Source organism: Myiozetetes cayanensis, unplaced genomic scaffold (assembly GCF_022539395.1).
Source record: "Myiozetetes cayanensis isolate MyiCay16 unplaced genomic scaffold, myiCay2020 scf3, whole genome shotgun sequence".
In the NCBI taxonomy this organism is placed as follows: Eukaryota; Metazoa; Chordata; class Aves; order Passeriformes; family Tyrannidae; genus Myiozetetes; species Myiozetetes cayanensis.
This window is the reverse complement of record NW_026087521.1, coordinates 61339402-61366345: the sequence shown is the minus strand read 5'-3', so window position 1 is coordinate 61366345 and position 26944 is coordinate 61339402. Positions and strand designations below refer to the sequence as shown.

Below are 26944 nucleotides of genomic sequence, written 5' to 3'. Positions count from 1 at the left end.
GAATATACTGTGACAGAAGGTAATGACACTGTATTCATTTGAATGAAATACAAATGGTCTATGTAATTAAAATAAGAGTTAAGATCCCAATGGCTACATTAAATTGTAAAGAGCAGCTAAAATTTTTTAAGAGTTAAACCATGGCAATAGCGGTATCTCGCAGTTTGATCTCCCGTGAGTGTGCAGATGCACGGCCTCAAGTACAGATAAAAGAGGAGATGAAATTCCATAATAAATGTTAAATAGCAGTCATTCAAAAAATTACTGACTCCTTTTATCAGCCCAAGAGTTGACCTTTGTCACCTGTTTTCACCATTTACCGAATGGTCCCACAGTGTGGGACATCAGTGTGGCACATCAGTGAGACCTACGTCAAGAGCTCAGACCACAAACTCACCTGCTCCTGGGTCATCTTCTGCAGCTCTTTCTCCCAAGCTGCCTGGTCATCATCCAGGTGGTAGGAAGCAGGCGGGGTGAGTCCACGCAGAATCAGGGGGTCACGGTCATGGCACAGGGCTATCAGATGTCCAATGTACAACTTCAACTTGCTGCGATTCTGATCAAGTTCTAAGAGGGGCTGAATTATCTGAAATAAGAGAACAGACACGGTGAGGAACAGCCTGAGACCCAAGCAGTGCTGAAGGGAAAGATCAGTGACTAAGTTACAATCTAGTTCAGCTTCATACTGGAAGAAACTTGAACGTCCCCTTTCCCCTGTACTCTTAGCCCTTAACCTACCAACCAGCCAGCTGAGGCAGAAAAAACAAGGACCCTGGGGAAGGAGTGTGGTGATGACAGCTGTGTGATTAGTATGGGAAACAACAATTATATGGGTGAAAAATGAAACGATATTAAGTTGAATGCATTACTGATTATCCAACAGTGCTTTAGTCAACTACTTCAACAAAAAATAATTCTTCTGATAAAGGGTGGCTGTCCACAAGATAGATTTTTAGCTAGTTTTGCCAACAAATATTTAATTGTAAATTAAGTATGCAATAAACATAAGGAGCCCCTGGTGGTCTAGTGGTAAAGGCGCCGCGCTATCACCGCGGAGACCCGGGTTCGATTCCCGGTCAGGGCCACTCCCGGGCAGGTGGGGCTCGTTAGCCCTTAAAGGCAACCCACCTACGTCCTAAGGACCTCGCTGCCACTGTCCAAGCTCGCTTGGCCCCGGCAGATGAACCTTAGGATTAAAGAGTGGGCTCAGTTCCGCGCACACTGTGTCTCACCTAAAAAATCCAATGCGCAGGCTGGAAGGTGTAAAGACCTTCCCCGGATCTTCGCTCGTGAAGACTGGCCCATTATTATGCAATAAACATGGTCCAAACAGAGTAATTTCAAATGATGCCAAGAAACTGGATAGGGACATATCTTCACCAGAAAGTTAAAACGTAATTTTTTATATCTTTTATATAGTTAAGATACAGTCTTCTGTAGTTTTGAAGAGGCAACAACTTTTATAATGCAAGCCAAATTCTATACAATAGACTAAGAAAACTAAAATCAAAGGACTTTATTAAAGCATTTTATTTCATTATACCTTACCCAATCTGAATCTAATCCTTATTCCTCAATGCAATCCAAACTGGAGTCATCCAGTTCCCATAAAAAGTATCTGAAGAACCCTTTTTCATTTTTTTACAAAAACATAGAGCTCACGTGCATAAATACATACTGGGCATCCTTTGCTATGACCTTCCACAAAAATACCGCTTCACATTGTTTCAGATGTTTGTGGGCATATATTCAAAAACACAGTGAAGCAAAACTCTAAGGTTTGCAGCTGATGAAAAATAAAGGAGAACTGGGCTTAGTGCCTCCTTTCCATAAAATGTGGTGCTGAAGCTACAGGCACTGATGTAGGTGGGCAAGGAGAGCTGGAAAGCCTTGCCAAAGTACTGGCAACTTCTCTTTGTGTTCCCAGGCAGAGGCTGCACCTGCTGTTTGTTAGTGGGTCGGGGTTCCAATGGGACACCTCTGACCCTGCTAATGAATAAGGAACGAGATAATCTCTGAGTCAACAGAAACAGGGTGCTGGCATTACTTTCAACAGAGACCCTGTCTCTGTTGCCTTTTAATAAGGCTGTCAGGGCTCACTTATTTTGCTTCCAACACTGTTCTACATGGATTAATTTCTGTAGAGTGTGAGGATCTGAGAGGCATGGCTAAGCAGCTGACTAATGTCAGGCTCCTTGTCCTGCTGAGCTCAGCTGTGCTCAGGAGCCTACACCAGAACATGAGGGTGGCAGTGCCTACCGAAAGTCACAGGGCAGCCATGGTAGAGGAGACAGGCAAGAAACCTGCAGAGAGAGTGAGCTCATGTGCTTTATTAAAAACCCCACTGCTACCTGCAGCCTTGGGGCAACCTCTGTTTGCAGATACAAACACACACACATCAAAATAATGGTTTGTTATATGAGGATGGGATGAGTGGGCAGCAAGGTGGATTGAGAACTGGCTGAACAGCAGATGACAAAGGGCTGTGATCAGTGGCACAAGGTCTAGTTGGAGGCCTGCCACTAGGGGTTTCCCCCAAGGCTCAGTACTAGTCCCAGCATCTAAACTATTCATCAGTGATTTGGTTGAAGGGGCAGATGCCTCCTCAGCAAGTTCACTGATGACACAAAGCTGGGAGAAGTGGCTGATACTCCAGAGTGCTGTGCAGCCCTTCAGCAGGACCTCAACAGGCTGGAGAGGTGGGCAGAGAAGAACTGTCTAAAATTCAGCAAAGGCAAAGGCAGGGTCCTGCACCTGGGGAAGAGTAACCCCATTCACCAATACAGGCTGGGGGCTGACCTGCTAGAAAGCAGCACCTGGGGGTCCTCGTGGACAAAAAGCTCTCCATGAGCCAGCAGTGTGTCCTTGTGGCCAAGAAGATCAAGGGTATCCTGGGTGCATTAGGAAGAACATTGCCAGCAGGTCGAGGGAGGTGATCCTGCCCCTCTACTCACCCCTGGTGAGGCCACATCTGGAGTGGTCTGTCCAGTTCTGGCTCCTCAGTACAAGAGACACATGGAGCTCCTGGAGTGGGTTCAGCAGAGAGCTACAAAACTGATTAAGGGACTGGAGCATCCCTCTTACAAGGAAAGGCTGAGGGAGCTGGGCCTGTTCAGTCTTCAGAAGAGATGACTGAGAGGGGACCTCATCAATGCCTATGAGTATCTGAAGGGAGGGTGTCAAGATGCTGGATCCAGGCTCTGCTTGGTGGTGCCAAGTAATAGGACAAGAGGCAACGGGCAAAAAGTGATGCACAGGAAGTTCCACCTAAACAGGAGGAAGAACTTCCTTACTGTGCAAGTGACAGTGCACTGAAACAGATTGCCCAGAGAGGCTGTGAAGTCTCCCTCAAGTGGATATTCCAGAACCTGGGCCATGTGCTCTGGGATGACCCTGCTTGAGCAGGGAGGTTGGACCAGATGACCCACTGCGGTCCCTTCCAGCTTGACCCATTCTGTGATTCAGTGACTGCAAACTGCAGCAGGGCAGAATACTCTGCTCTCCTGTACACAGGGCAATTGAAAGGGATATCCTGGTTATTTACTGAGTTCGCACTATTTACCCCAAATTCTTACGTGTTATCAAGATTATGATCTGAAAGTGTACTGCCTGTGCAGGTGAAAACCCCCGATGCTTCTAATTTAACTAATATCTTTACTATCTTTCTTACTATTTGGTTTGCCCACAGAAGGTAGGGTGATGGAATATCACATCTTAAAAAACAGTTTTGTATAGAATGTAAAAATGCAGTAGTCAACATTTAATAACTAGCTGTCCAATCAACGTAGGACCTGCTTTGTACTCTTTTTAGATACCACAATCTACTGAATATCCATCAGATGTGCAGATTCCAGTCTGAAAAGAATCCGACCTGCCAACCTTTCTGGCCATTCTTTGTGAACAGAAACCCTCGCTGATAAAAAGAAGGCAGAGCTACCTAGCAAGTAAGGATGGAAGACTTCCACATAACAGTTGCATTTGATTGCTCAGGAATAAATCCCCTTCGAAGCACATTCCTCCTGTACCCTTCCCCCTTACCTCACGCTGGAAACAGGCCAAATGAGGCGTGTGAAAGTTCTTAACTAGCAGCCTTCCCAAAGCTGTTCACAGAGCAATCATTCCTCTCACTTGGGATCCATTAAACACTGCCAGTCGAGTAGGAAGTGCCCTTATATCTGCGTTCCTGCCCTATCTAACATGAACTAGCCACTTAGCAAGAGGCACTGTGCTTCCCACACAGCAGAGCTGCCACTGCCTTATCTCAAGAGGGTGTAAGAGCATTTGCTAAGTGGAAAAGCAGGGCAGTGCTGGATTCGTAAACCACATCGCGTTCTCATGAGCTGCTCAGAGCTGTAGAGCTTTCTAGGAAAGTGACGGGTAAACAGACCAAACCCAGGAATATCTTCTAAAGCAGCCCTGATTCATTAATTGCCCTGATAGGTTTAGGCCATCCTCATCAATGCATGGAATGAAGTCTGCTTAATGTACCCTCAGGTTCAGAATATTGCTAATGGCCAGCTAAGTCTGACAGTCTGTTTCACTAAAAAAGGCAATCGCTACAACTCCGAGGGAGAAACATGAAATGCCTGAGAAACCTCTGATACAAACCCAAGCCATCTCAGCCAACTAATAAAGATATTTGGGAACATACTCCAAAGCACATTCAACTTGGAAATAACACACTCTTTTTTTTTTTTTCCTAAATTTTGTACAATTTTTTTTTTTTTTTAATCTTTGAGCATGAGAAACGGGAATCTAACTGTAGTTTTACAACTCACTGGGGCAAAAAAGCTTGAGAATGAAATTATAATGTTTCTTCAGTGGTAGACCTGCTGTTGTTGTACAGTGGTCAGCTGAAAGACGGGTAACTGTATTTAAAAGTTTTTTTAAGCTAAGTCTCTGCATTTAAATATGTGTATACACACTCTATAGATAAGAAAAGGTACTTGTAACTGAACGCAGTTGGAGAGACCTATCTAAATGTTAGGTCACTTTGACTGTGAAAGATGAATACACCTCTCTCCCATACAGAGACTGCGGTGTCCAAAAGTTTGTCTGAGCAGTGTCTACTGTAAATATACAAAACCATGCAGGTGGTTACATGAAAAAGGAAACCAGTGAAAGGGGTGGTATAAGTGCAGCAGTGTCGATAGGACAGAAACGCAATACTGACAATCCATAATTGTCTGCAGAATAAAGTATGGGTTTAATCAATGTGTAGTTCATCACAACCACCAGGTTTAAATTATGGGTTCTCCAGGCAGAAGGGTTAATGACCTGCTCACCTTTCTCCCTGCTGACATCCCCTTCTTCTCCGAAGGAAGCAACCACTTTTCTTTTGCAGAACCAAGTAATCAACTTTACTAATTCCAGAGAATACCTTCTAAATTTCTACTTAACAAAAAATCTGTAGCTCCAATTTTGAATAAAGTCTTACAGACACCTCTAAAAGCTTGTCTGTTTTCACAACTACATCAGCTGACCTTGTAAAAGTTATTTCCTTACACAGACTGCCTTAGTCATCAGTCATGCATAGATGTGCATGTTGATTGTCGATCAATACCAATAATCTTTTTCTTACAGATACATGCCTATGATTTCTCTGAGAAAGCAAGAAAAAGGAGAAAATAACATCTTCTTGACACAGCAATGGCAATACAAGTTTCCATATGTACATTTGGCACTGGCAGGGCTGCTGTCATACTCCTCTACTAGCCTGACTGCCCTGCTCACCCTTAGAGTGTATGTACTCTGCATGTATATACTCACTACACAGCGCTAAAGGGCAGAGTGATGCAGATAAGTAGTCTTCATTTTGCAATCAAAAAATTCAGTATCTTTTTTCTTAACTTCCCCATAAATCTCTAAATATTTGAGAAAAAAAAAATCTCTGTAAAAACAGCTATATCAAGAAGAAAATAAAATAGAACAGACAAGTGTCAAAGTAAACAATGTGGGGTCAAAATGATGGTGTTTTTGTATCAAAAGCATTACCAAGGAGTGGACATGGAATGAATCTGGAAGTTTCCATGGAACTAATTTGAGAAACAACTTAGCTTGCTAGCCTGCTCTATAGACTATGAGTTTACATTATAGATCCTGCAAAGGCACAAATAAACATGGAATTCTGAAAAAAATCCACCCAGAAACCCAAAATGTTACCAAACATCTCCTCAAAACCTCAGACTGGACATAACAGATATACTTGGAAAACAAGCTAAATGGAGGTAACCCTTTACCTCCTCTCAATCACATCTTTCATGTGAGTGTGGAAAATTATTTTCAAATTTTGTTCCATACAGATGCAACTATGCTACCCAACAAAAACCTGCTTCCCAAACTACCATCACACAGGAGAAGATGGGCACAAAAACTGTGTAGGCACATTTTTTTGCTAAAAAGAAATTCTTCCAAAAGGACCTGACAAATTTAATGAAAGATGGAATGCATCACCGTAGATCCTCAGATACCTCCCTGTATCTGGGTTTTATTATAGATATTGCCAGACAAGAAAATTTTGCCTATATAGATAAATATCTTATATTGGGAGATATGGAAATAAACTAAAGATACCGAGTGACACAGTCTGGAAGTATTTGCATGGCAAATGGAATTAGGCCTTCTTGCTCAGACCATTTGTGTTTATTTGGCAACAAACACAAGGGCTCAACTACAATAATCTTGTAACCGTTGAATGCAGTGGAGTTTTATGAGGCATGAATTTGGCTCAGAATGTGCAAAGCTTTCCCAAATTCAGAGCAATTTATCACTGATGTCTTCCCTTCATTATTTTAAATGGAAACAGAAGAAAGTTCTCAAAAAGACACATCCTGACCTCAGTTCAGTTCAGCTCAGTTCACCAATGCACAGAGATACTTGGTTTCTTCAGAAGACCACAACAGAAGAGCTCGGGGACAGGCTCAATTTTTTTTAGATTTGATTTAACGACAAAAAAAAAAATTAAAATATTTAAACCTAACTTTCATAATTTTCTCCTCATAAACCAAACCAAAACAACATATGTGAGGAGCTGAAAAAGATTCTGGCTATTTTGACAAAGTTGTCTTGCTCAGTTCCTTTCTGACAGAATCAATTAGGAAATCATTTTTATACAGTAAATTATTTTAGAAATTTTTATACACCATGAACAAATCCCATGGATTAATGATTTCCAGAGTTCACCCTCTTCACCTTGGGAAAAATCCAGACCAGAAAAAAAGAACAGAGAAAACACAAACCAGGGAAAGTAGTTTTGTCATTAGTTCCCTCTGTTTAAATAAAATCTTTTCCCCATCATATAGGTGAAGCAAAGAATTGCAGTGTGGGTTGGTAGGATTACTAAAGCACTGAAAATGAGCAAGTACTTCTAAAATATTTTTATACATAACAAATCCAGAAGTGCTTTTCCATGACACTGGCAACTTTTGCTTACACGGGCTGTGGAGCAAATGCTTGTGGGGAGCCACGTGAGGAATAGCAGGGACTGCTGTGGATGAACGTTCAGGAACGAGGCACCTCAGCAGAGCTGAAGGGGGTGTCTTGCATACATGCTTGAATTTTACTTGTTTTGTCAATCCCTTACTTTCAAAAGCAGTGAGCATTTGCCCAAGCTCTTACTCCTAAATATGACTGCACTGTGCACATCTCTCTTTGGTCTCTAACAGCCCATATTCCTCTTCCCCAGCTGAGACACAGGAGAGGAATCTGTGGCTTAACTGTAAGATGAGATCAGAACATACAAACTGAAATGCTGGTTTATTTCTCTAAGTTTTCTCCTGTCTGCAGAATCTCTTTGGAATCCAGCAACCCAGAAGCTCAGATCCTGGAGCAAAATAGGATGAGCCAAGACAACCTAAAATCTTCAATGTTTTAAAATCTCCTTCATTTGAGCATTTTGTTCCTGTAATTTATGTTAGTTACCTGGCTAAAATTTGGAGGAGTAAATTAAATTCTACGGAAAGTCAGACTTATGATACTGACAATGATAATATTATCAAGAGAAAAAAAAAAGTATTCCCACAGGAAGTACAAATAGTTTAATAACCATTTGCAGCTTGTACATGACACTGGGGATTTAAATAACATTCTCCTGATCAGACTTCTGCAGGTGGAGTTAGGTAACTTTCGATTTCACAGAATCCATTAGATTTTATGCTGATTCCTTCTCTACAAGAACATAGCAGCTTGAGAATAAGTAAGAACAACCTGCTTATATTTTTAATCCATTCAAGCTTTCTAGTACTTGTTATCTATGTAACAGTGAACATGAAAGCAAACACATCCCTTGCTGTGCTGTATTTTGTCTGTTGTTTATTCCTATTACAAGGGATAAAAGGAAACAGTGGCTAACGTGCTTTTGTTTGAAAGCAGAACACATGCACTGGGAGAGTGTGTCCATGGGAATGCTTATGTATCAGGGACTACGTTCTTCTGTCTCCCTGCGTCTGTTCCATTGCTAATGGAAAACAGAAGGTATTTCTTAAGTAGTCTACCAGAGAACACAATCAGTGCTTTTCCTGTTCAGATGAACTATAACCTCCCTGTCTGCAGGTGATAGGAATCTTGGTCTTGTCATTCTCTTAACACCGGGTCTTCATTCTGCTCTTGCAGCTCTCTACCTGCTAAAAGACACTTTCAAAGCAAAGCCACATGAAGCCACCAAAACACCTGGTTCATCTGTCTTTAGGAATTCTTTTTAGAGTTGTTTGCTCTACATTCAAATACAAAATTCCACAAATAAATACACCTATTCATACATATATATAAGTTCTTATCTAAAAGTTACACTAAACAGTCAGATGTAGTTGGACTGCCCGTGCAGAGCCTACTATGAGTTGGAACTGTAAATCCTGACATCTCCATCAGTCATTATGAACTTTACTAGCCAGGAAAATACAGCATCTAGATTGGCTACTTGCCCCTATAAATTTTTATTTTAGTCACATTTCTCTTGGGCTTATTTTCATATTTAATATGTTGGAAAGCAGGTTTGGGTTTGATTCTTTTTCTAATATTCTTCATCTCCCCTCTCCCTCAGTTTCTTTCCTCCTGACTGACAACTAACAGAGCCTGGCTGCAGCTATTCATCTTCTGTCTCTGGCCTGTCTATGAGTGCCAGGGCTCAGCTTTCCTCTCCTTCATGTCACCAGCAGTGTATTCATAGTTTGTAGAAGCTTCTGACCTTGCATGATTGCACTTTGGGGTATGGATGAGCACTGCAAGAAACCTAAATGGTAAAGGAATTGGGAGATAGTACAGACTATCACACAGAATGCAAGCAACAACTCTCCTGGAAGCGGCCAGAAACAATGTCTGAGTGCAGAATTCCTACTTGCTAAAAAGACTAAGCCAGTAGTCGAAGATCATATTCAGTTGCAAATCAAAAGAGAAAATAAGACACAGACCTGGCATAATCTCATTTGGCAGAAATGAATGATGGCCTTTTTGCAATTGTTTTGCTGAAAAGCACAAATCTCTGCAAAAAAACCCCCCAGCCATCTGTTTTGAATGTTTTAGAATGTAAGTATCTATTTGTGTTCTTCTTTGATCTGTAAGAATAATAGGAAGACAGTGATACAGTCCAGTTACACCTCTGTTAATTCATCCCAGAGCTGCAGATTACAAAATTCCATCTGGAAATCTTAGTCTTATCATTCTGAGATCAGGAAGAAGATGAACAGTGTATCAAGATCAGTTCTTTTGTGTTCATAGATAAAAAATCCTTGGACAGAGAATGCATTCTTCTAAGAGAAATTAGTTATTAAATAGCAAAATAATAGCAGAAGAACTGTTCCCCAGAAAAGGGAACGGACCAGGAGCAGATGTTGACATCATCTTAAGGACAGCACTCTTCTCTAGGCTGGCCCGTCCCAGTCTAACAGTATTTACTGGGTGAAAGATGTCATGCCAATATGGGTATAAAGGAAGAGAGAAGTTGAAAAGGCACGGTTTCCAAAATGGAATGGTAGAAGATTAATCATAAACCAAAATATTAAGCATTACTTCAGTTGTTCACTCCACCATGACAGGATTGTTACTTACACTAAAAGTGAGCAGGTCACTACAAAAGGCTCTCCCCTAAGCAGAGTTACTACAGCCAAAGAAAAAAAAAGGTTATTCTCTGAAAAATGGCAAAGTTTGAAAAGGCTTGAAAAGCATGGATAACTGTAGGATAGCTACAGCAGGATTTTGAACTTGCACTTCCTCAGAGCAGCAATTGGCAGTCCATGAACACTTTGTGACTCCTTGCCTGAACTTGATGGCACAGGAGTTTCATGACTGATGATGATGCCCACATAAGCAGGGCTCCAGAAAAGCAGGGATGGAAATAAGGTCCTGTGATTAACTGGAACAACCATATTCAAAGGGCTGCACTTGCAAGGATTAATTAGTTACCCTATTTGAGTGTATCCTGGTAGGGTTCTTACTAAAGGGTTCCCCATCTGAAAAATCAAAGTGAGGAGCCCTGGCTGTCACCAGTATGACAAAAACAAATCTGGCACCTTATCTCTCAGTAAGGACAATGATAATGTTTAAGTAAAGTAAGATTATTTCACATAGCTGCCTTAAAATTTTGCACAGGGTATGTCTCCAAGGCACTTTCCTTCACACTGCTTTTATCCATCTGGATGAAGAACTGTAATGAACATATTATACCACTATGACACACTACACAATTAGTTTGTAGATTTTTAGAGAGGAGAAGAAACGACCCTTCAGATGACAAAAGATCACAATAGAGAACGAGAGACAGTAGTCTAAAGAGTTCTGTTCAGCATGCTGGAATGGCAGCTCCTTGAAATGTTTAACATATGGGTTATTTTCCCTTTTTTGGGGAGGGAAAAGGATCTTGGAAGGAAAAAAAAAAGAATTCTTAATAGAGTCAGATACAAATCTAACATAATTTTGGGAAAAAATTCAAAATGAGGTATTAGAATCACCATCATATCACTTTAACAAGACCATTTCAGAATGTTATACAATAATAGTACCTAGCACTTATATAGTACTTTTCCCAAGCAGAACTTCCACTTTCACAAAAATTTCAGCTCCTTTTACAATTAGAGAACTTGAGACAGGGAGAAAGAGAACAAGTGCGTGGTTGGAGACAATGCCAGGAAAGAATTTATCTTCTGAATTGTGATCTAGTACTGTGTCCAGTAAATTACATTGTAATACGAGCCAGGCACAAAAGCTTGGTGTTTTTGAACACTCTGCATGATCTAACAATTAAAAAGACCATATTGAAAATAAATTTATTCAAAAGGCTTATGAGGTCACAGTGTAATAAGTGACAATGCTGAGAACTTAAAAAGTGTGACAGTAGGATGAGCGATTCTCTACATGCCGCAAGCATAAAATGTGTCTTGTGGAGAAAAGATCACATTTCTGTAGTGAATGAATGCCTGTGTAATCATCTGAACATGGAACTCACCGTGGAAAAGATATTTACTTTGCGAAAAGAAATCAGTATATTAACCCAAGCATCAAATAATGTAGAAAAAAAATCTATGTTCTTCCTTAACTTCCCAAAGCACAGACACTTTCAGCGCTGTAGTGATCAAAACGAAAAGTTCATGGCATTTGACAGCTGTGGCAAAGGTTAAATTAAGTCTTGAGATGTCCTGCCCTTACTGGCATTATTCCTATCCCTCTCACTCTACCATCACAGTAGTTACAGTTCTTTGTGCTGTTACCTGTCACTTATTTCTGCCACTTTCCTCTAAATCTGTTCGAACAGCCCCATACGCTGGTTGACTGGGTGTCCACTCGTTGCGTGTTTCCTTTTAGCTGTAAAATGGGGTAAGAAATACCTCCTACACAACAAAAAGGAAACTGTGAACGCTCCTCCTGGGCATTCCTAGGGGTGAGACAGCATTGCTCTGCAGATACAAGTTGGAAACACATGGCTTAGAACCCAGAGCATTCAGTTGGGTTTTGCATATGTCTACTAATATCAACTTCTCTGTGAGATTTAACTGTTTCTATATCATTCTTACAGGAATCCTGTTTAATACCCTTGTTCTAAAAAATGCAACACAGGAATGTCATTCAAGCTCCATTACCCTTCAATAATCACAAATGGCTATTTAGAATGAAACCGGTTTCGAAACAATATATTCATCAAGTATGTCCTTTGGAATATTAGACCCTCTTGATTGAAAACTAGAGTTAAAAAATTCAAACTGAATTTATTAAACTTTCTTCATATTGATGGCTTTCCCTCTACTTCAGTTTTTAGATTTAGATGACTTGTCTACAGAAAAACTCTTGGCAAACTCAAATTACAACAATAAAAATGTAGCCCTTGGTAGACAACACATACTTGTAATCTGGTGATTTTGCAAATTAGGATTTACACTGATTTTGACAAAGAGTGTAGGAAATTTACTTGAATTGACTGTTTTTTGAGGTCTTAAAAATGAGTAAAATATTTTGCTGTAATGACTTATTCCCTCTTTCCACCTCTGAAATCTTTACAGAAGTCTCAAATTCTGCTAGTGTCTTCAGTGCTCAACTCACAATACCTGCTCCTTCTGTGTTAAATTTTGTCAAACTCAAGTATTAAAGAAAAATGTCACAAAGAAGAGTCTTTTTGTCTTGCAATATTTTTAGGATAACAGGAACTTGCCAGTATCATCATCACCTTGAAATATCCCCATTTTTATGCACTCCAGCTCCATGCTAGCTCTTTGACCATTCCACTGTTACTCTAATAAGCATAGTATTAATTTTTAATTAATTTTTAGATTTTGTTCCTGGAACTCAAGCAAAACCAAATGCTTTGCTCTTTAGCAGGAATATCAGTGACTTCAGGACTTGTTCACAGCTGTTAATAAAAAATGCTTCCACAGAGTGAATTCTAATGACAGCAGCTACTAGGATTCAACCCCTACTGCAAGTTAGAACCATGGAAGATGGGAAGAAAAATACCACAGAATGCATACTTAAAACCACACATGTAGTATGTATAAATTACATAAAACTCTCAGTTCTCAGGATTTCAGTTTTGCTCTCCCTCTGTTCTTGCCTTTAGCACTTCAATTCTGTCCTTGCTTTTCCCTGGGCTCTTTAAAAGTCTCAATAAAAGTGAGTAATAACTATTTAAGATATTGGCCAGACCATTTTAGCATTCGAGAAAGACAAAGGAGCATCCTCATGTGAAATCACCCTGGAACACGTTTGGGTATAGAGGAGGATAGAGCTCCATCTGGGGAATAAAAGGAGTCATAAGAAATTCACACAGCAAGGAAATGAGCCCAGTGAAAGAGGCTAGGAAAGACTATTTCAGGATGAAAGATGGTATTTCCATTGAATTATAAACTGAAATGTAAACTACCACTCTCTGGAATTACAGGAAAGGTGTGTATGTTTAGGAACAGTGCTCCATTTCAGGGGAGCTCTATCTGATAATGCTGTCATGTACACAACTGGCATAATTAAATATTCAATTCAGTCAATTCTGGAATGCTGGAGGGGAAAAGCCTTAAACCCTAAACCATAAAAATAAAATAATGTAGTTTGCTCTTGTACATAGTTTTCTGGTCTCCATTTCATCTTCAGTATCAACCAGAGGTGATTGCATGCACAGACCTAAAGGAACTCTAAAATACAAACTTACTGCCAAGTCTTTTGCTACTAGCCACTTTTTTATCATTGTAATACGTAAATTTAATTTAACACATGGAAGTTAGGGACTCTGTAACTTACATCACCTCAGCTTTTACAAAGACAATAAGGACTTTTTTTTTTTTTTTTCCAATGCACATGGAATATCATGGTAAAAACATGTACTCTGTTGGGAATAAATGGCTTGGGAAGCATCAATCACCTCTATGCTTTCCCTGTTGATGTATGCAAGACAACCTTGAGGCTGACAAGTTTCTCAGATGAGATGCATGTAAGGCAGGGATGCTGGCTGACTCATTATTTTGACTCGGATACTCTGTAACATGCTTTCCTGAGGAAAATGCCTCCAAGTGGAGAGATAAGCTGTATCTAATGTCACCCACCCATTAATTCAGCAAACTGATAGAAGCCACACTCTTAGCACATTTGCATTCATAAATGTATCAGCAGGTGGGAGAGGAAAAGAGAAAGATCTTTCTATCAGTGTTTTACACACAAACTCCATGTTTGCTCTCAGAAGGAAAATCAGAATTACTCCTACCTTCATAGTGAGCGTCCTCTTCCTTTTCATCACTTACTTACCTGATCTTTCCTGTTAACTTGCTGTGCTTCAGCTGATCTCTACAAGCATTATCTCTAAAACTTTTAACAACATACACTAACACACAACCATTGCAAGAGTGGTGATTCAAAAAGAATGTGAAATCAACAGCGAGTGTAAATTAATGAAGCATTTTATCAATTTTTCCACTAAAGAGATTTTCTCAGTTGAAACCCCAAGGCATGAAATTCAAGTTTGACACTGCCACAGTTGGATTAAATTTTTCAGATGGTTGGCTTGAAAAGAGGGATTTGATCTATACAGTCAGACAGACATGTAAGTCTGTAGTTAATTGAGCAAGTGTGAAGAGATGAGAGTGCCTTATTCTTTCATGAATGTTTTACAAATCTAACATACAGGAAAAAAATTTCCAAAATGCAGGAGTCCAAGACTTCCACTGAAATTTTCAGAAGTTTTCTTTCAAGTAACTAGCAGGGAAAAACCATATTGTGTGAAAAAATGCGAAATATTTTTCCTTGAAAGTGTAAGTGAAGAAAGAAAAAGTTTCATATAAATTTTTAAAATATTGTCACTGCATTTGAGTCCTTTAGAATACTTTAAGCAGTTCACAGAAATGTATTCTGCTTTAAAACTGATACTCCAAGGCATAAATGAATCCTGTGTGCAGTAGCCTAATGATCAGTATGGAACTTTTAAACTCTATATCAAGGTTCCTGGTCAGTGAAGGATGTTTTCTTTGCTAGAGAACAGGCGTGAGGAGAAGGGCTCTGTCCTGTGTACTGCCTTCTCTTCTGCAAGTGAGAGTTGTCACAGGGACAATTTGACGGCAGAAAAGAGAAAATTATGGACGCTGACATTGGGAAACAAAATGGACTTTAAATGAATAACAGCCACCAATTTCTCCCCCCATTGTTTCGAAAGAATGAGGGACACGGAAAGGAGAGAGGAAGGTTAAGGGGGTATTCCTTCAAATTTATAGACAATTTATATTCTGAGTCCATATCAAGAATCATCTATTGTGGGTTGATAAATATCTGTGACTGGTTAGGTCAGCATGCATGGCAGCAATCTCAGCCGCAGATCTTCACATGCTTAAAACCTTCAGGAGGAACATTATCTTCAGGAGGAACATTATCTTCAGGAGGAACATTATCTCTGAGCAAATTCTTTACAAACCAGAATCGAAAAAGCATACATAGAGTTGGCTACAGTGCAAAACTGCTTTGAAAAAAAGAATCCGACTGAAAACATTTCCTCCATGAAGTCAATGATAAATGATATGAGAGACATTTCCTGTTCTCTCGTCCGCATTAAGGGTTTGCTTTGCACAGAAACTCAATTACATGCCCTGGAAAGTTCTCCCCACGACATCGTGAAACAACGAGACGGTGATTAGAAGAAGAAAATCACAAACTACACATAAACACACGAGAAACAGCCTCATGCAGACACTATCCAAGCAAGGGGGAAGGAGCACAGCCAGGTTTCACAAAGCACACGGGAGCGAGATGTGGGAGTGACTGTCGGGAACTTTTCTATTGGCAAGAGAAGTTGATTCTCACCGTTCTGAACAAAATGGCTGAACTAAGAGCATCTGACTGGTTATGCCCAAATACCCTCCTCCTCATCCTAGAGGTGCAGAGGTGGCAATGGGAGGAAAGCCCCAGAGCAGCATGGGAATGAAATAAAGAGTTGGTTAGTATTTAAAGCACATATGTAAGTACAAATAGTAGTACAAAGCGTTTAATTCCTTATGCAATATTCTGAGCTACCTTGAGGTACAGCTTTCTTTGCTCTCTTGTAGGCTTTGTCAGCTTTTGAAATGCCCCTATGCAAACGGAAAGTGCAATCAGACCCTCCTCCCACCCCCTCTCCTCCCCATTGCCCTCCCCTGCAAGGTCTTTGCAAGAATTTCCGTAAATGTTTAAATTTTATTTCTCTTTTAAATTTTATCTTTTCATTTCATCCGTGAATGCTATGCTGCATTCATTTGCAAGCATGTAATACAGTTACATTCTGGAAGTGGCTTCAGCTGTCTAACATTTACATCAAATTAAGATTAAGGAACCCATTTAATTTTCAGTGTTAAAAATTTTCCTCTCCCAGAAAAGGTAACACCAACATTTTCCAAAAACACTGCAAAAAATTTAAGCCAGTTGAGGAAAGTATTAAGTCAAGATGCAAAAGAAAGCTGCTTTGAAAATGAGAATTTTTCTCTTTGTTTCTTTGTATATACTCCTTGTCTTCTGATGCAGACATCAAAGGAGATTTTTAAAGATCTATTTTTTGCAGGCTGAAAATGCAATTGTTTTTTGCCATTTTCCTTTTGTACCTTCACCCACGATTTCTGTGTATCACAAAGTTGGCGCTTAAAGGTCTAGACTGAGATGCCTCCCTTCAGACCTCAGTAATTTCTGGATGAGTCAGAGGGCAAAGAGGAGCACCAAACATGCCTTCACTTCATTAAGGCAGTGATTAATGATGGCTAATATTTTAATTAAACAGGAATGGATGAGATTACAACATGGGATACGCAATTATGTTGGCATTTTCTATGCTACCCAAGGGATGGTTAATCTCTCTGATAGTTATCACGCACATGGCTGTGCTTTGTAAATGACACAGGAGGCTCCTCACTGCTTTGGAGATGGTAAATTGATTTTCCTTCAGTTCACGGCCCATTGAGTTTGTGAGGGAGCAGTCTGTGCTCATTTGGCACCGAGGCCGCGATATCCTCATGGGAAACGAAGGGAACTGCTCATATGCAATCCATAGATCAGAAAGCTGATCCTGGAGCATGATTTCCTGCTACTGAAGACAAGAAACAGTCCTGGACACTCCACACACTCAAGCAGTAAACCTGAGCTGCTAAAATCTGAGTATGTCAGACAGGACTCGAGTCTCGCATTTTAAGAAAGTAATGTTTTTCTCCTTCCTTTCAGTGTGCTCCCTCTTCTCCACCCACTTAATAACAGCTTGGTACTGGGAACTGTTTGTTCACATTTGGGGAGTTTTCAGCAAAGGAAACACAACAGCAACATCCATTTCTGCTTTATAACTGCACTCCAGAATGCTGTTTTTGTTCCAAGGGGGTCAGGGAAAACTACATATGACTCAAAATAATCAGCCCTCATAGTAAAAATCACCTTAAAAACAAAAAAGAGAGACACATTACCTGGTCAGGGGAGGGCTTGTGGTTGGTTTGGTTGGAATGGGATGAGGATTTGAGGTGGTCATCCTCATAGTTGTCAGCCATCAGCTTCATACGGTTCTGAGTCTATTGAAAACAACAAAAAAAAGAAAGAATCTCAGTCTACCTTCTGATGTGATCACGGGGACTAAAGGGAACAGGGTATTTATACTATTCTGCATATCCAAAATCCATACACGGAAAAATATAAGACACATGCATAAAACATCAGTAGAATTACTGTAGAGAAACTGGGAGACACATTACAAACAGTTCACTTTGAGGCTAAATTAGTTTTGAAATTAAATGGCTCATCTGACTTGTGCCCACTAAAACTTGTGTTGTATAAGAAATTAATTTCTTCTAATACATCTTTGGGATTAAGGTTCAAACATCAACTTGGAGAACAATTCAGTGAAAACACGAGATGTCCCTGAGTCAGTTAAAAAAAACCCTCATCAAAACCCCATATAGTAATCAGTTTAAAAAGAAAAGTAAACAAGCTGAAAATAGGTCATTATTCAGAGAAGTCCATGCAGTTTCAATATGCAATTCACTTTTCAACTGAACAGAAAAACTCTGAGACTGGCCAGAAGAAGGTGGATTATACAAAATCCATCCTGTGAGAAAATTACAAAGTTAATAAATAAATCTTTGGGAGGTAAAAGTGACACAATGAAGATTTATCAATTAAAACCTGAACACAGTCAAGTAAAGAATTAGCAAAATATGAAACAAGTTTCTTAGGTTTTCTTCAACTTCTTGGGATATTTCAAGTTCCAGAGGATATATAATTTTTAAAAACACACAATATAAAATAAATTATGTAAGAATAAATGGAATACTTCACCTTAACAATACTATTCTAGCTAAGGATGAACATGAAAATATACTACATGGCTGTGTCTGCAAAGGAGGGTGTTAGTGAGGTAAAGCCCTTTTAATGTACTATCCTGAAATGAGGTCCCCAAGCACCTACAAACACCCCCCCACAGAAATAAGGAAAGAAATGCACCTGGAAAATGTCCCACTTCCCCAGCAGGACTTACAAAGGCCAGTCCAGGCAGCAATGATGCTCTGAGAGTAGCCTAGACGGGACTATGGGAGAGCTGGGTGAGGGTCTTGCAAAGCAAACCTTAGCTGGGTGCCACTGGGAACTCACACCTGGAGCAGACCCAAAATGGAGCGACAGCACTTCTCAGAGGGCAGACAAAGCCCCATTCTGAGCTTTGGGAACTCCTTGTATGCCAAGGAAATAAAAAGGCTAGCCAGACCTATGTTAGATATGACACACAGTAGATTATCTACAGCTAGACATATGAAATCATCAGACATGCACTAAAATTAAGTGTCTTAAAATGAAAGCTCAAAGCTCCCAGTAAAAATGCCAGCTGTTGATTCAATCCCTTCATAACTCCATGGTTTCTCACTGAAAACTCTAATTTTAATGAGCATCTCGAGGCTAGAAAATGCAGATTCTACTTGACTCTATTCAGATCATTATAGAGAAGGTCCAGGGTTTGAATCTGGATTTGATTTTATTTTGGATTAATTTAACAAAAGCTAATAGTAAACTGAGCTTAAGCAATAAGCAATTTAATCATGCAAAATTTTTATATTGTTTGCTCTGCTTTGTCAAACAAGTTTTGAATTCCAAGTCTGACTCATCATTCATAAATCACTACTTGAAACTTGCTACATTAATCCTTAAACAACCAGTTTATTGTAAAGGCACTTTCTTCATATTTATTATTTTATTATATTTAAGGTTGTCTCTTCAACAGTTTCCCCTCTGCAAAGAGAACAACTGATTTTAAATGATTTCACATTTCTTTGGAAATTTTTTGTTTTGATAATAAATAATAAATCCTTACATGACTTTCAGCATGTGTGTGGAAAAAAATCTATTGAAAACCAGATGTTTAGCAGAATGTTAGTAGAGCACATTAACTTTCCTGAGAGAAAAAGTAGCTCTTCCCAGAGAGAGGCAGTATGTTTTATGGTATTGCATGAAAAAAGTCCTCTGTTTGTTAGCTCAAACAGGAAGAGAAGAATACAAAAAACATAAAGACCTAAATATTTCAAAGAATCACAGAATGAGTCAGGTTTGAAGGGACCACAGTGGGTCGTTTGGTCCAACCTCCCTGCTCAGGCTGGGTCATCCCAGAGCACAGGGCACAGGATTGCATCCAGATGGTTCTAGAACATCTCCAATGAGGGAGACTCCACAATCTCTCTGGGCAATCTGCTCCAGAGCACAGTCACCTGCATAGCAAAGAAGTTCTTCCTGTTCAGGTGGAACTTTCTGTGCATCACCTTCTGCCTGTTGCCCCTTGTGCTATTACTCAGCACCACCAAGAAGCACCCGGCTCTGTCCTTTTGACACCCTCCCTTCAGATCCTGATAGACATTGATGAGGACCCCTCTCAGTAGTCTCTTCTCTAGGCTGAACAGACCCAGCTCCCTCAGCCTTCCTTGTAAGAGAGATGCTCCTCTCCACTGGACCCTCTCCAGCAGCTCCTTGTCTCTGCACTGAGCAGTCCAGAACTGCACAAAGCACTCCAGATTTGGCCTCACCACGGCTAAGCAGAGGAGCAGGACCACCTCCCTTGACCTGCTGGCAATGCTCTTCCTAATGCACCCCAGGATATTCTTGGCCTTCTTGGACACAAGGACACACTGCTGGCTCATGGACAGCTTATTGTCAACCAGCACCCCTAGGTCCCTCTCCTCAGAGCTGCTTTTCAGCATGTCCCTTCCCACACCTTATCTCTCTCAAGTCTGGCGATGCCCCTGTCCCCCTTCAAATCTAGTGTAAGGTACTCTCAATAACCCTGCTAAGATCCCTTTTGCCCTTTAAGACACGTGGACCCTATTTGTTGTCGTTGTTGTTGTATAAACTGACCCATGATCAAAACCCTCAAAGTTCTGCTGTTTATACCAGTGCTGAAGCCAGGTGTTCATCTGCATGATTTTCCTGTTTCCTGCCCCATCATGCCCTGCAATAAGCAGGACAGCAGAGGACACAGCTTGTGCTCCAGACCCCTTGACCAGCTCACCCAAAACCCTGAGCACCCTCTTGACTGCCCTTAGCCTTCTTGTTGGGACTTCATCGCTGCCTACTTGGAAAACCAGGAGTGGGTAACAATCCCAGCTGTACCAAGCTGAGAAGCTTCTTGGTGACGTCCCTTCTGTGGGCCCCAGGGAGGCAACACACCTCCCTGTGGGTTGGGTCTGGTCAGCAAAAAGCACAAGTATCCCCCACAGAAAATTCTGAGGTCAAACTGAAGAGGCTGAACACTTCTGTCACTTAACTTCAGGCAGAATAACCTCCTATTAATACTTGGCAGGAGGTTTGAGAAGAGGCGGATGGAATTGGTCTGGTTTAACCTGAAAAAGAGGAGGCTTTTCTAAACTACTTGACAGAAGGAAATAGAGAAGACGAAGCCACACTTTTCCTGTAAGGGAGAGGACAAGAGATGATGGTTGTAAATTGGAACACAGAAAAGTCTCATTAAAGATGAGGAAAGTTCTTTTCATGACGAGGCAGATCAAACACCAGAACAGGCTGCCAAGAGACTGTGGCATCCCTATCCTTGCAGATACTGAAAATGTGACTGGACAAGGCCTTGAGCAAGCTGCTCTAGCTAGTGATGCTCTTAGCAGGTGGCTGGACACAGAGGCCCACTCCAACCTAAAATAGGCTGCAATCCCTATTATTTCAGATTTTCATCTTCAGGTAATTTTATAGTTATCAAAGTCAGAGTTTTCAAATGAAGAGGGAGATAAATTCCAAAATTCCTCCCACTTGCCAAATATGAGTTAGTTGCTTTGCTCTATTACAGCCCTTTGAACATTTTAACTCAGAACAATCTCTGCAGCATCCTGATAACAATCCTATGGGATCTGTTCACCTAAAAGGACATTTCCTAAACTCCTCCTTTAATTCAATCTGACCTTGCACTGTTGCTGTTGTTAATTTAACAGTGTATGTTTGTGATATACAAGTCTTGACAAGAAAACACCAAAATCAGCATTTGATTTCACTACAGGAACTAATTTATATATGTATCATTGGAATTAGGCAAAAATCAAGAGATGGAAGAAAAGCAGTTTATCTCCTGATGGATACCACGAATAAATATTTTCCAACATTTCAATTCCAAGCAGTGATGCAAATAAAATATATAATATTACAATATATTTATAATTCTTTTAATTATCAAACATGGAAATAAAAAGCTTCTGCTTAGGACTGGAATACCAATGATGTACTTTTAATTGGAAATTTTAAAAATAACTGTAAATACATGAACTGAGTTTCTCTCCTATTGCTCTGGTACAGAAAGAACTATGTTCAAAAGCATGGAAATTTCTAGAGCAAATGGCTGTGGCAATGATTTAAAAACAAAACGTTTACTTTACTGTGGGGAACCACTTCAACATCCTGCAGTCCTGAACTGCTTTGTCATGGCACTATTATACAATCCTCTCCCACCTCATGAGGTTATGGCTCGGATCCTAAGGCAAACATTTCTACATCATTGTAAAAAGTATGAGCAACAAAGTGGTTTAAACCACTGTGTCCTGTGAGAAAATAAATGAGCAATGCAGAAAAATCGGTTGTGTCAGGAGTGCTTTTGTCTAAAACCCCCAGAGCTGTAAGCAGAACTAGTAGTGGTAAGAACCGGATGTCAAATTCAAATTTTGCTTACAAAATACCTGTGATGTGCCATTACAGGTACCTTCTTCATGCACGTGCAGAAGAAAATGCTGGAATGAAAAAAACTGGATAAAACTCCACAAACTCAAGGTTTCCTGATCTCTGTTCAGGTTTTTAATTTTTTTTTTGTTTTTGATAGATTTCATAACTTTACTCCTGGCCCTCCAACTGTACCCTTCCCAAAAACCCCACAACTTGTCAAAGCCCTTTACAATGCTCTTTCTTCCTCCCATTATTCACCGTGCAAAAGAACAGTCCCAAACCCTTCAGACTGGTGCCAGTTCTCAAAATTACTAAAGAGCCATTGCACACTCTCAAGCTCCTAACTGAAAGACAGGAATGACTGTGGAGAACTTGCCACAAGAGGTCTGCAGTCCAGAGACTGTGAACTGCAGGTCTAAAGCAAAACGTTTGCAAGGGTAATGTATCTAAAAAAACCTCAATTTCCCCTGGTTATATGTCAGACTATACTCTAGAACTATTAGGTCTTGCCCACGCCTCCCTTCCCAGCCCTGCCCCCGAACTTCTGTAATTAATACTTCTGCCTCTCTAATACACTTATTTTTAATGTCTTTCTTGCTTCTTTTCATTATTTAAGTCTGTCCTCTTCCCAATCCCTTGCTACAGTAGGCAGTTACACTAAAAGACAAAAGCACTAGGAGAAAATGAGAGAGAAACCTGTTTTAATCACCAATGTGAATTATCAGGACTGCTTTTAAACATGCTCTGTTTGGTTGTTTCATGGTCCTGCAGTGATTTCACTGTATTTTCATCACTTTTTTTTCCGGTACTTTATGGTTTACTTCTGCCTAAACGTTTGGGTAAACAAGGAAATTGCCACAGACTAGACTGTTTCTAACATAACTAACACCTGAAAGCTTTCATTGCAAACTGCACATGTACACTGTTTTAGCTGCCTAAACTGTAGCCATAGTGAGTTTTTAAAGAATCACTAAATTCCTCATTCATGGATGTACCAATTCAAAGCACACTTTCACCTGTAGGTTCTTAAAAGCAAGTTATTTTCTGTTCCCTGCAGGCTCTACTGGTGGCTTGTTTGTGCACCTCCGTCCTAAAGACCAGATTAATAGATTTTATCACAGTTAAATTATTATATGAGAAAAAACAGAACTGGTGCTGATCCACAAATTGTAGGGGAGAGTCAGAGATATATTCTGGCACATGGCTGGTAAAGCCTAGAGGAGTGCTGTCCAGGTCTGACAAACTCTTTATTTTGGAATTCCGCATATAAATTTGAAACCCACAGGTTTAACTACAGACATTGTTTATAATATATTTTACAGAATGTTTTTATTTGAAAGCTTGCACGAAGTTGTATGTTATAATGAGAGTACATACCTCTCTTAAGCATTTCTGCAGGACAGCTAGTGTTCTGGGAACCATTACCCTGGCAAGTTTTTGAAACCAAGTTTTATTCATAGGGATCACAAAATTCTGTATCTCTGGACAGGCTTTCTAATAAACAGCAGATATCAGCTCATAAGCTGTGCATTCTCTCTATTCATCTATCTGCTTCATACTTTCATTGCAGTAGTTTGCAGCAAATTGGTTGCTCCACCACGAAACACAGCACAAACCATGACATCAGTGACTACTTTCTCATTTTCTGTAGACTATTTGCGTGGGGTAGCTTCTGGTTTTGCTAACCAGTCTAAACAAGCTTTATTAATCCTTTAATGTAGAGTTTTAAAAGCCCCACATTAAGTAAATATTAATATAATGACTGTACTTGTGACAAATGGGTATGTGGTGCAGGCAGTGTGTCAGCAAGTTAAAGGAGTCATCCCATTTCAATCGGAGTTGAATGTTTCACTGGAAACACACACATGCAGAAGCAACACTTTAGAAACATTTTTACCACTAATAACATAGAAATATAATGAAGAAACTAGGGTGATTTTTCTTCCTAAGTGTGTGCCAAATTCAGTATCTCTGAAAATTATATCATTGCAAAGACTTTCAGATAGTTCTTTTCCATTTGTCAAAAACCTGCAGTGAGCCATAATCCCTACAAATGTCAAACCAGCTCCCTGCAGGAATCTGGCTGTCAGAAATGCAGAAAGAATAATTCCTCCTTGCCTGTTATTAGAATATGGTGCCCTGCATAACTACCTTGAATATATCTATACCTACCTTGAGCAGCAGGACTCTGAAGGATTGTTTCAAGTATTTTACTCCTATGCCCCCTTCCCATTCCTGATTTTTAATAATCTGGGAGACATTTTTCAAATTTGTAAAGAGATGGTATACGTGCTGAGTTGTCACTTTTGTTTGTAAGGCTTAAAAGATACATGGTTAGTTAGGCTTGGCTTTCATTTTGGCTATGTTTAAGATCAGCAACTGAGATTTCTCTCTTAGCAGCAAACCAGCACAATGTTCAACTGCAGAGAAATGAAAACCATTCCTGTCACCAGAGTTCTGTGCATCCTGGAGCCTGTGTTTTTTGTGAGCCCAACAAAGAACATGTGCAGCTGCTGGGGTTTGTCAAAGCCTGAAGGACTTAACAGATCCTACCTGAGATGCTGGCTCCTGCATTGGCTGTTGGCAATGTTACAACAGCATTACATTATCAAGTGAAAGACTTCATCAGCTCAGCTAATTTCTGTGTTTAAACACTTCATTTTTCTGTTCATCTCCCCACAAGTGATAATTACCAAGAAACTGCATTCTGGAGAATTCATATTCAAAAAACCTTTGAACTAAACAAAAGGAGGCAGATCATCCAGATATGGCATTCTCTCTGAGACTTGACATATGTAGACATATGTGGATGGGATTAAAAAATAAACTTTGAACTGAAATTTTCCCTGTACTGAAATGTGTCTCTTGAACTTAGCTCCTTAGGAGATGAACAATGACTATGGAATTGCCCAGTGGTAAAGTTTATTGAAATCTATTGCTCTGATTCCTCTAAAAAGAAAACCAGTGACACAAAAAAATTAAATAATCCAAATCAGGTCAGTGTTTGGGACTCCTTTTTGTGTTACACCGTATGAACATTTTAGTATATGCTCCTTTAGCTCTCTTTTCCTCTCTTTAGAGATACCTCAAGCTGTGTTTAAGACTGACTGATCAGTAGTAATAGAACTGCCTTTCTCAATTACTTGTTTCACAAGAGCTGGAATCTGCCCAGTCACAGGTTTCAAAGGAAACTAAAAAAATAATAATAATAATAAAAAAATCTCCTCTCAGGGTTAACTACTCAGGAGCAAACTAAGCACGTTAGTTCTTTGGCATCTTTCCACTGCATGTAAGGGTCTTAGGCAGAAATTTACTTTTTCCTGTATATCAAAGATGTCTGAGCAAGGGCTGGAGTCTGAGAACATTCACCACCATACTGTAAATACCTGATTTATACTGAATGGATGGCCTATGCATCAAAAGGCCCCTTTCAGGCAGGATCAAGAGGACAAATGGTAACCCGTGACACCAGCCTCAAAGAATCCTGGATTCCTCAAACAGCAGACAACCCAAGAAATTATTTACTGAAATTGGTCTGAAGACACAAAAGCAAACAAAATGAGCTGTTGTTTCATTCTTAAGACAGAATTAGAGAACTGGTTATATTCACATTCCAGTATTGAGTATATAAAACCTCTGTACTCTAGGTTTAAAGTAAGCAGGTAAGTATTTTCTGTGTTATGAGTCTGCTCTATGGTGCAGTTTGATAGGGCAAGTCTTGGTTCCACACCAGGACAGAGCAGAGCCTGACTGCAGAAGAGAATAAGATCAGTATCCTTTACTGCCACATGCCCTGAAAACAGAAGAGACTAATTTATTTAAATTAGTTTAACAACAATTAGCTTTTTTCCTAAATTATGCTGCTACATCCACTCTCAGTCTATTGTGCCGTCTTAGCTACTTCTTTAATCAGTGAAGAACTTGATTTCTTTTGCAGACAGCGTGGCTACCCTTGAAGAGCATATGAGTCCACTTTATTACCCACTTTATCCTGGCTAATGAAATCTGCGTGCTTTGGATTTGTATTCTCCATCTTCCAACCATGGCCTTCAACCCCATAATAATCTCTTTCTCCAGCCTGCCTCCCCCATGGCGTCTCCAGGCAAGAGTCAGCTGGGACCAGTGTGAAAGTATGCATGTTCTGAGTGGCCAGCCATATGTGTAAGCTACAGCCAAACAAAATATAGCACGGCTCAATTCTTCTTGCCTTTCCCTGTGTGGGAGCTGTACTTGGGGCTTTTTTCGCCTCTACCCAGCTGTGGATGTTAATTAAGTTCCTATAAATTACACAATCTTTGAGACTTCTTTCCCTCTGTCAAATTTGGTTGAAAATGGTCAATAAATTGAAAAGTTACTAGATGGGAACTACAGTTCAGCTAAACAGATGGATAGTGCTGTCATTTAAACTCTTCTTTGGAGGAGTCCAAACTAGCATGTTTTGTTTGAGTTTGTAAGAATTTGGATGTAGATTCCCAATATATTCTTGCATTAAATGTTGCACAGAAGTGGAATTTTCTGATACTGTGGTACATGCCTTTCTTTAAGATGCTGGGAGGCTGAACTGCTACAAATTCTCAAGTGAACAGGAGCAAGCCTCTCATGTTTAGTCCATGTGTCTGCTGAACGTTTAATGTATACAGTTTATTGTCTCTTTAACCTACTTTAATACATACCACCAATGACAACTCACTTGCAGAAAAAAGTGAAATGCTACTTCTATAATAATGCAAAAGGAAATGCCAGTCTTTGTCATGGTCCTCATTACCCAAATTGTTGAAAACTCCTGATTGCACTTCCCTCTCTCATTTTTCCCTTCTCACGGTGCGTCTGTGGGCCCAAGCTAAAAACTTAATCTTAG

At 40.0% G+C, this 26944-nt stretch overlaps 1 protein-coding gene across 14 annotated transcripts in view; it reads right to left on the bottom strand.

The window, feature by feature from the left end:
- ERC1 (ELKS/RAB6-interacting/CAST family member 1) overlaps positions 1-26944 on the bottom strand; it is a 290009-nt gene that overhangs the window by 17900 nt on the left and 245165 nt on the right. For 12 of the 14 annotated variants that reach the window (XM_050325542.1, XM_050325550.1, XM_050325546.1 and 9 more), the window contains 2 exons: positions 17367-17468; positions 398-586 (listed from right to left, as the gene is read on the bottom strand). In XM_050325542.1, the coding sequence (XP_050181499.1) occupies positions 398-586; positions 17367-17468 (291 nt within the window). Of the gene's footprint in view, positions 1-397; positions 587-15753; positions 15821-17366; positions 17469-26944 lie in introns of those variants that run through there. The other 2 variants (XM_050325554.1, XM_050325556.1) reach the window with 1 other exon arrangement.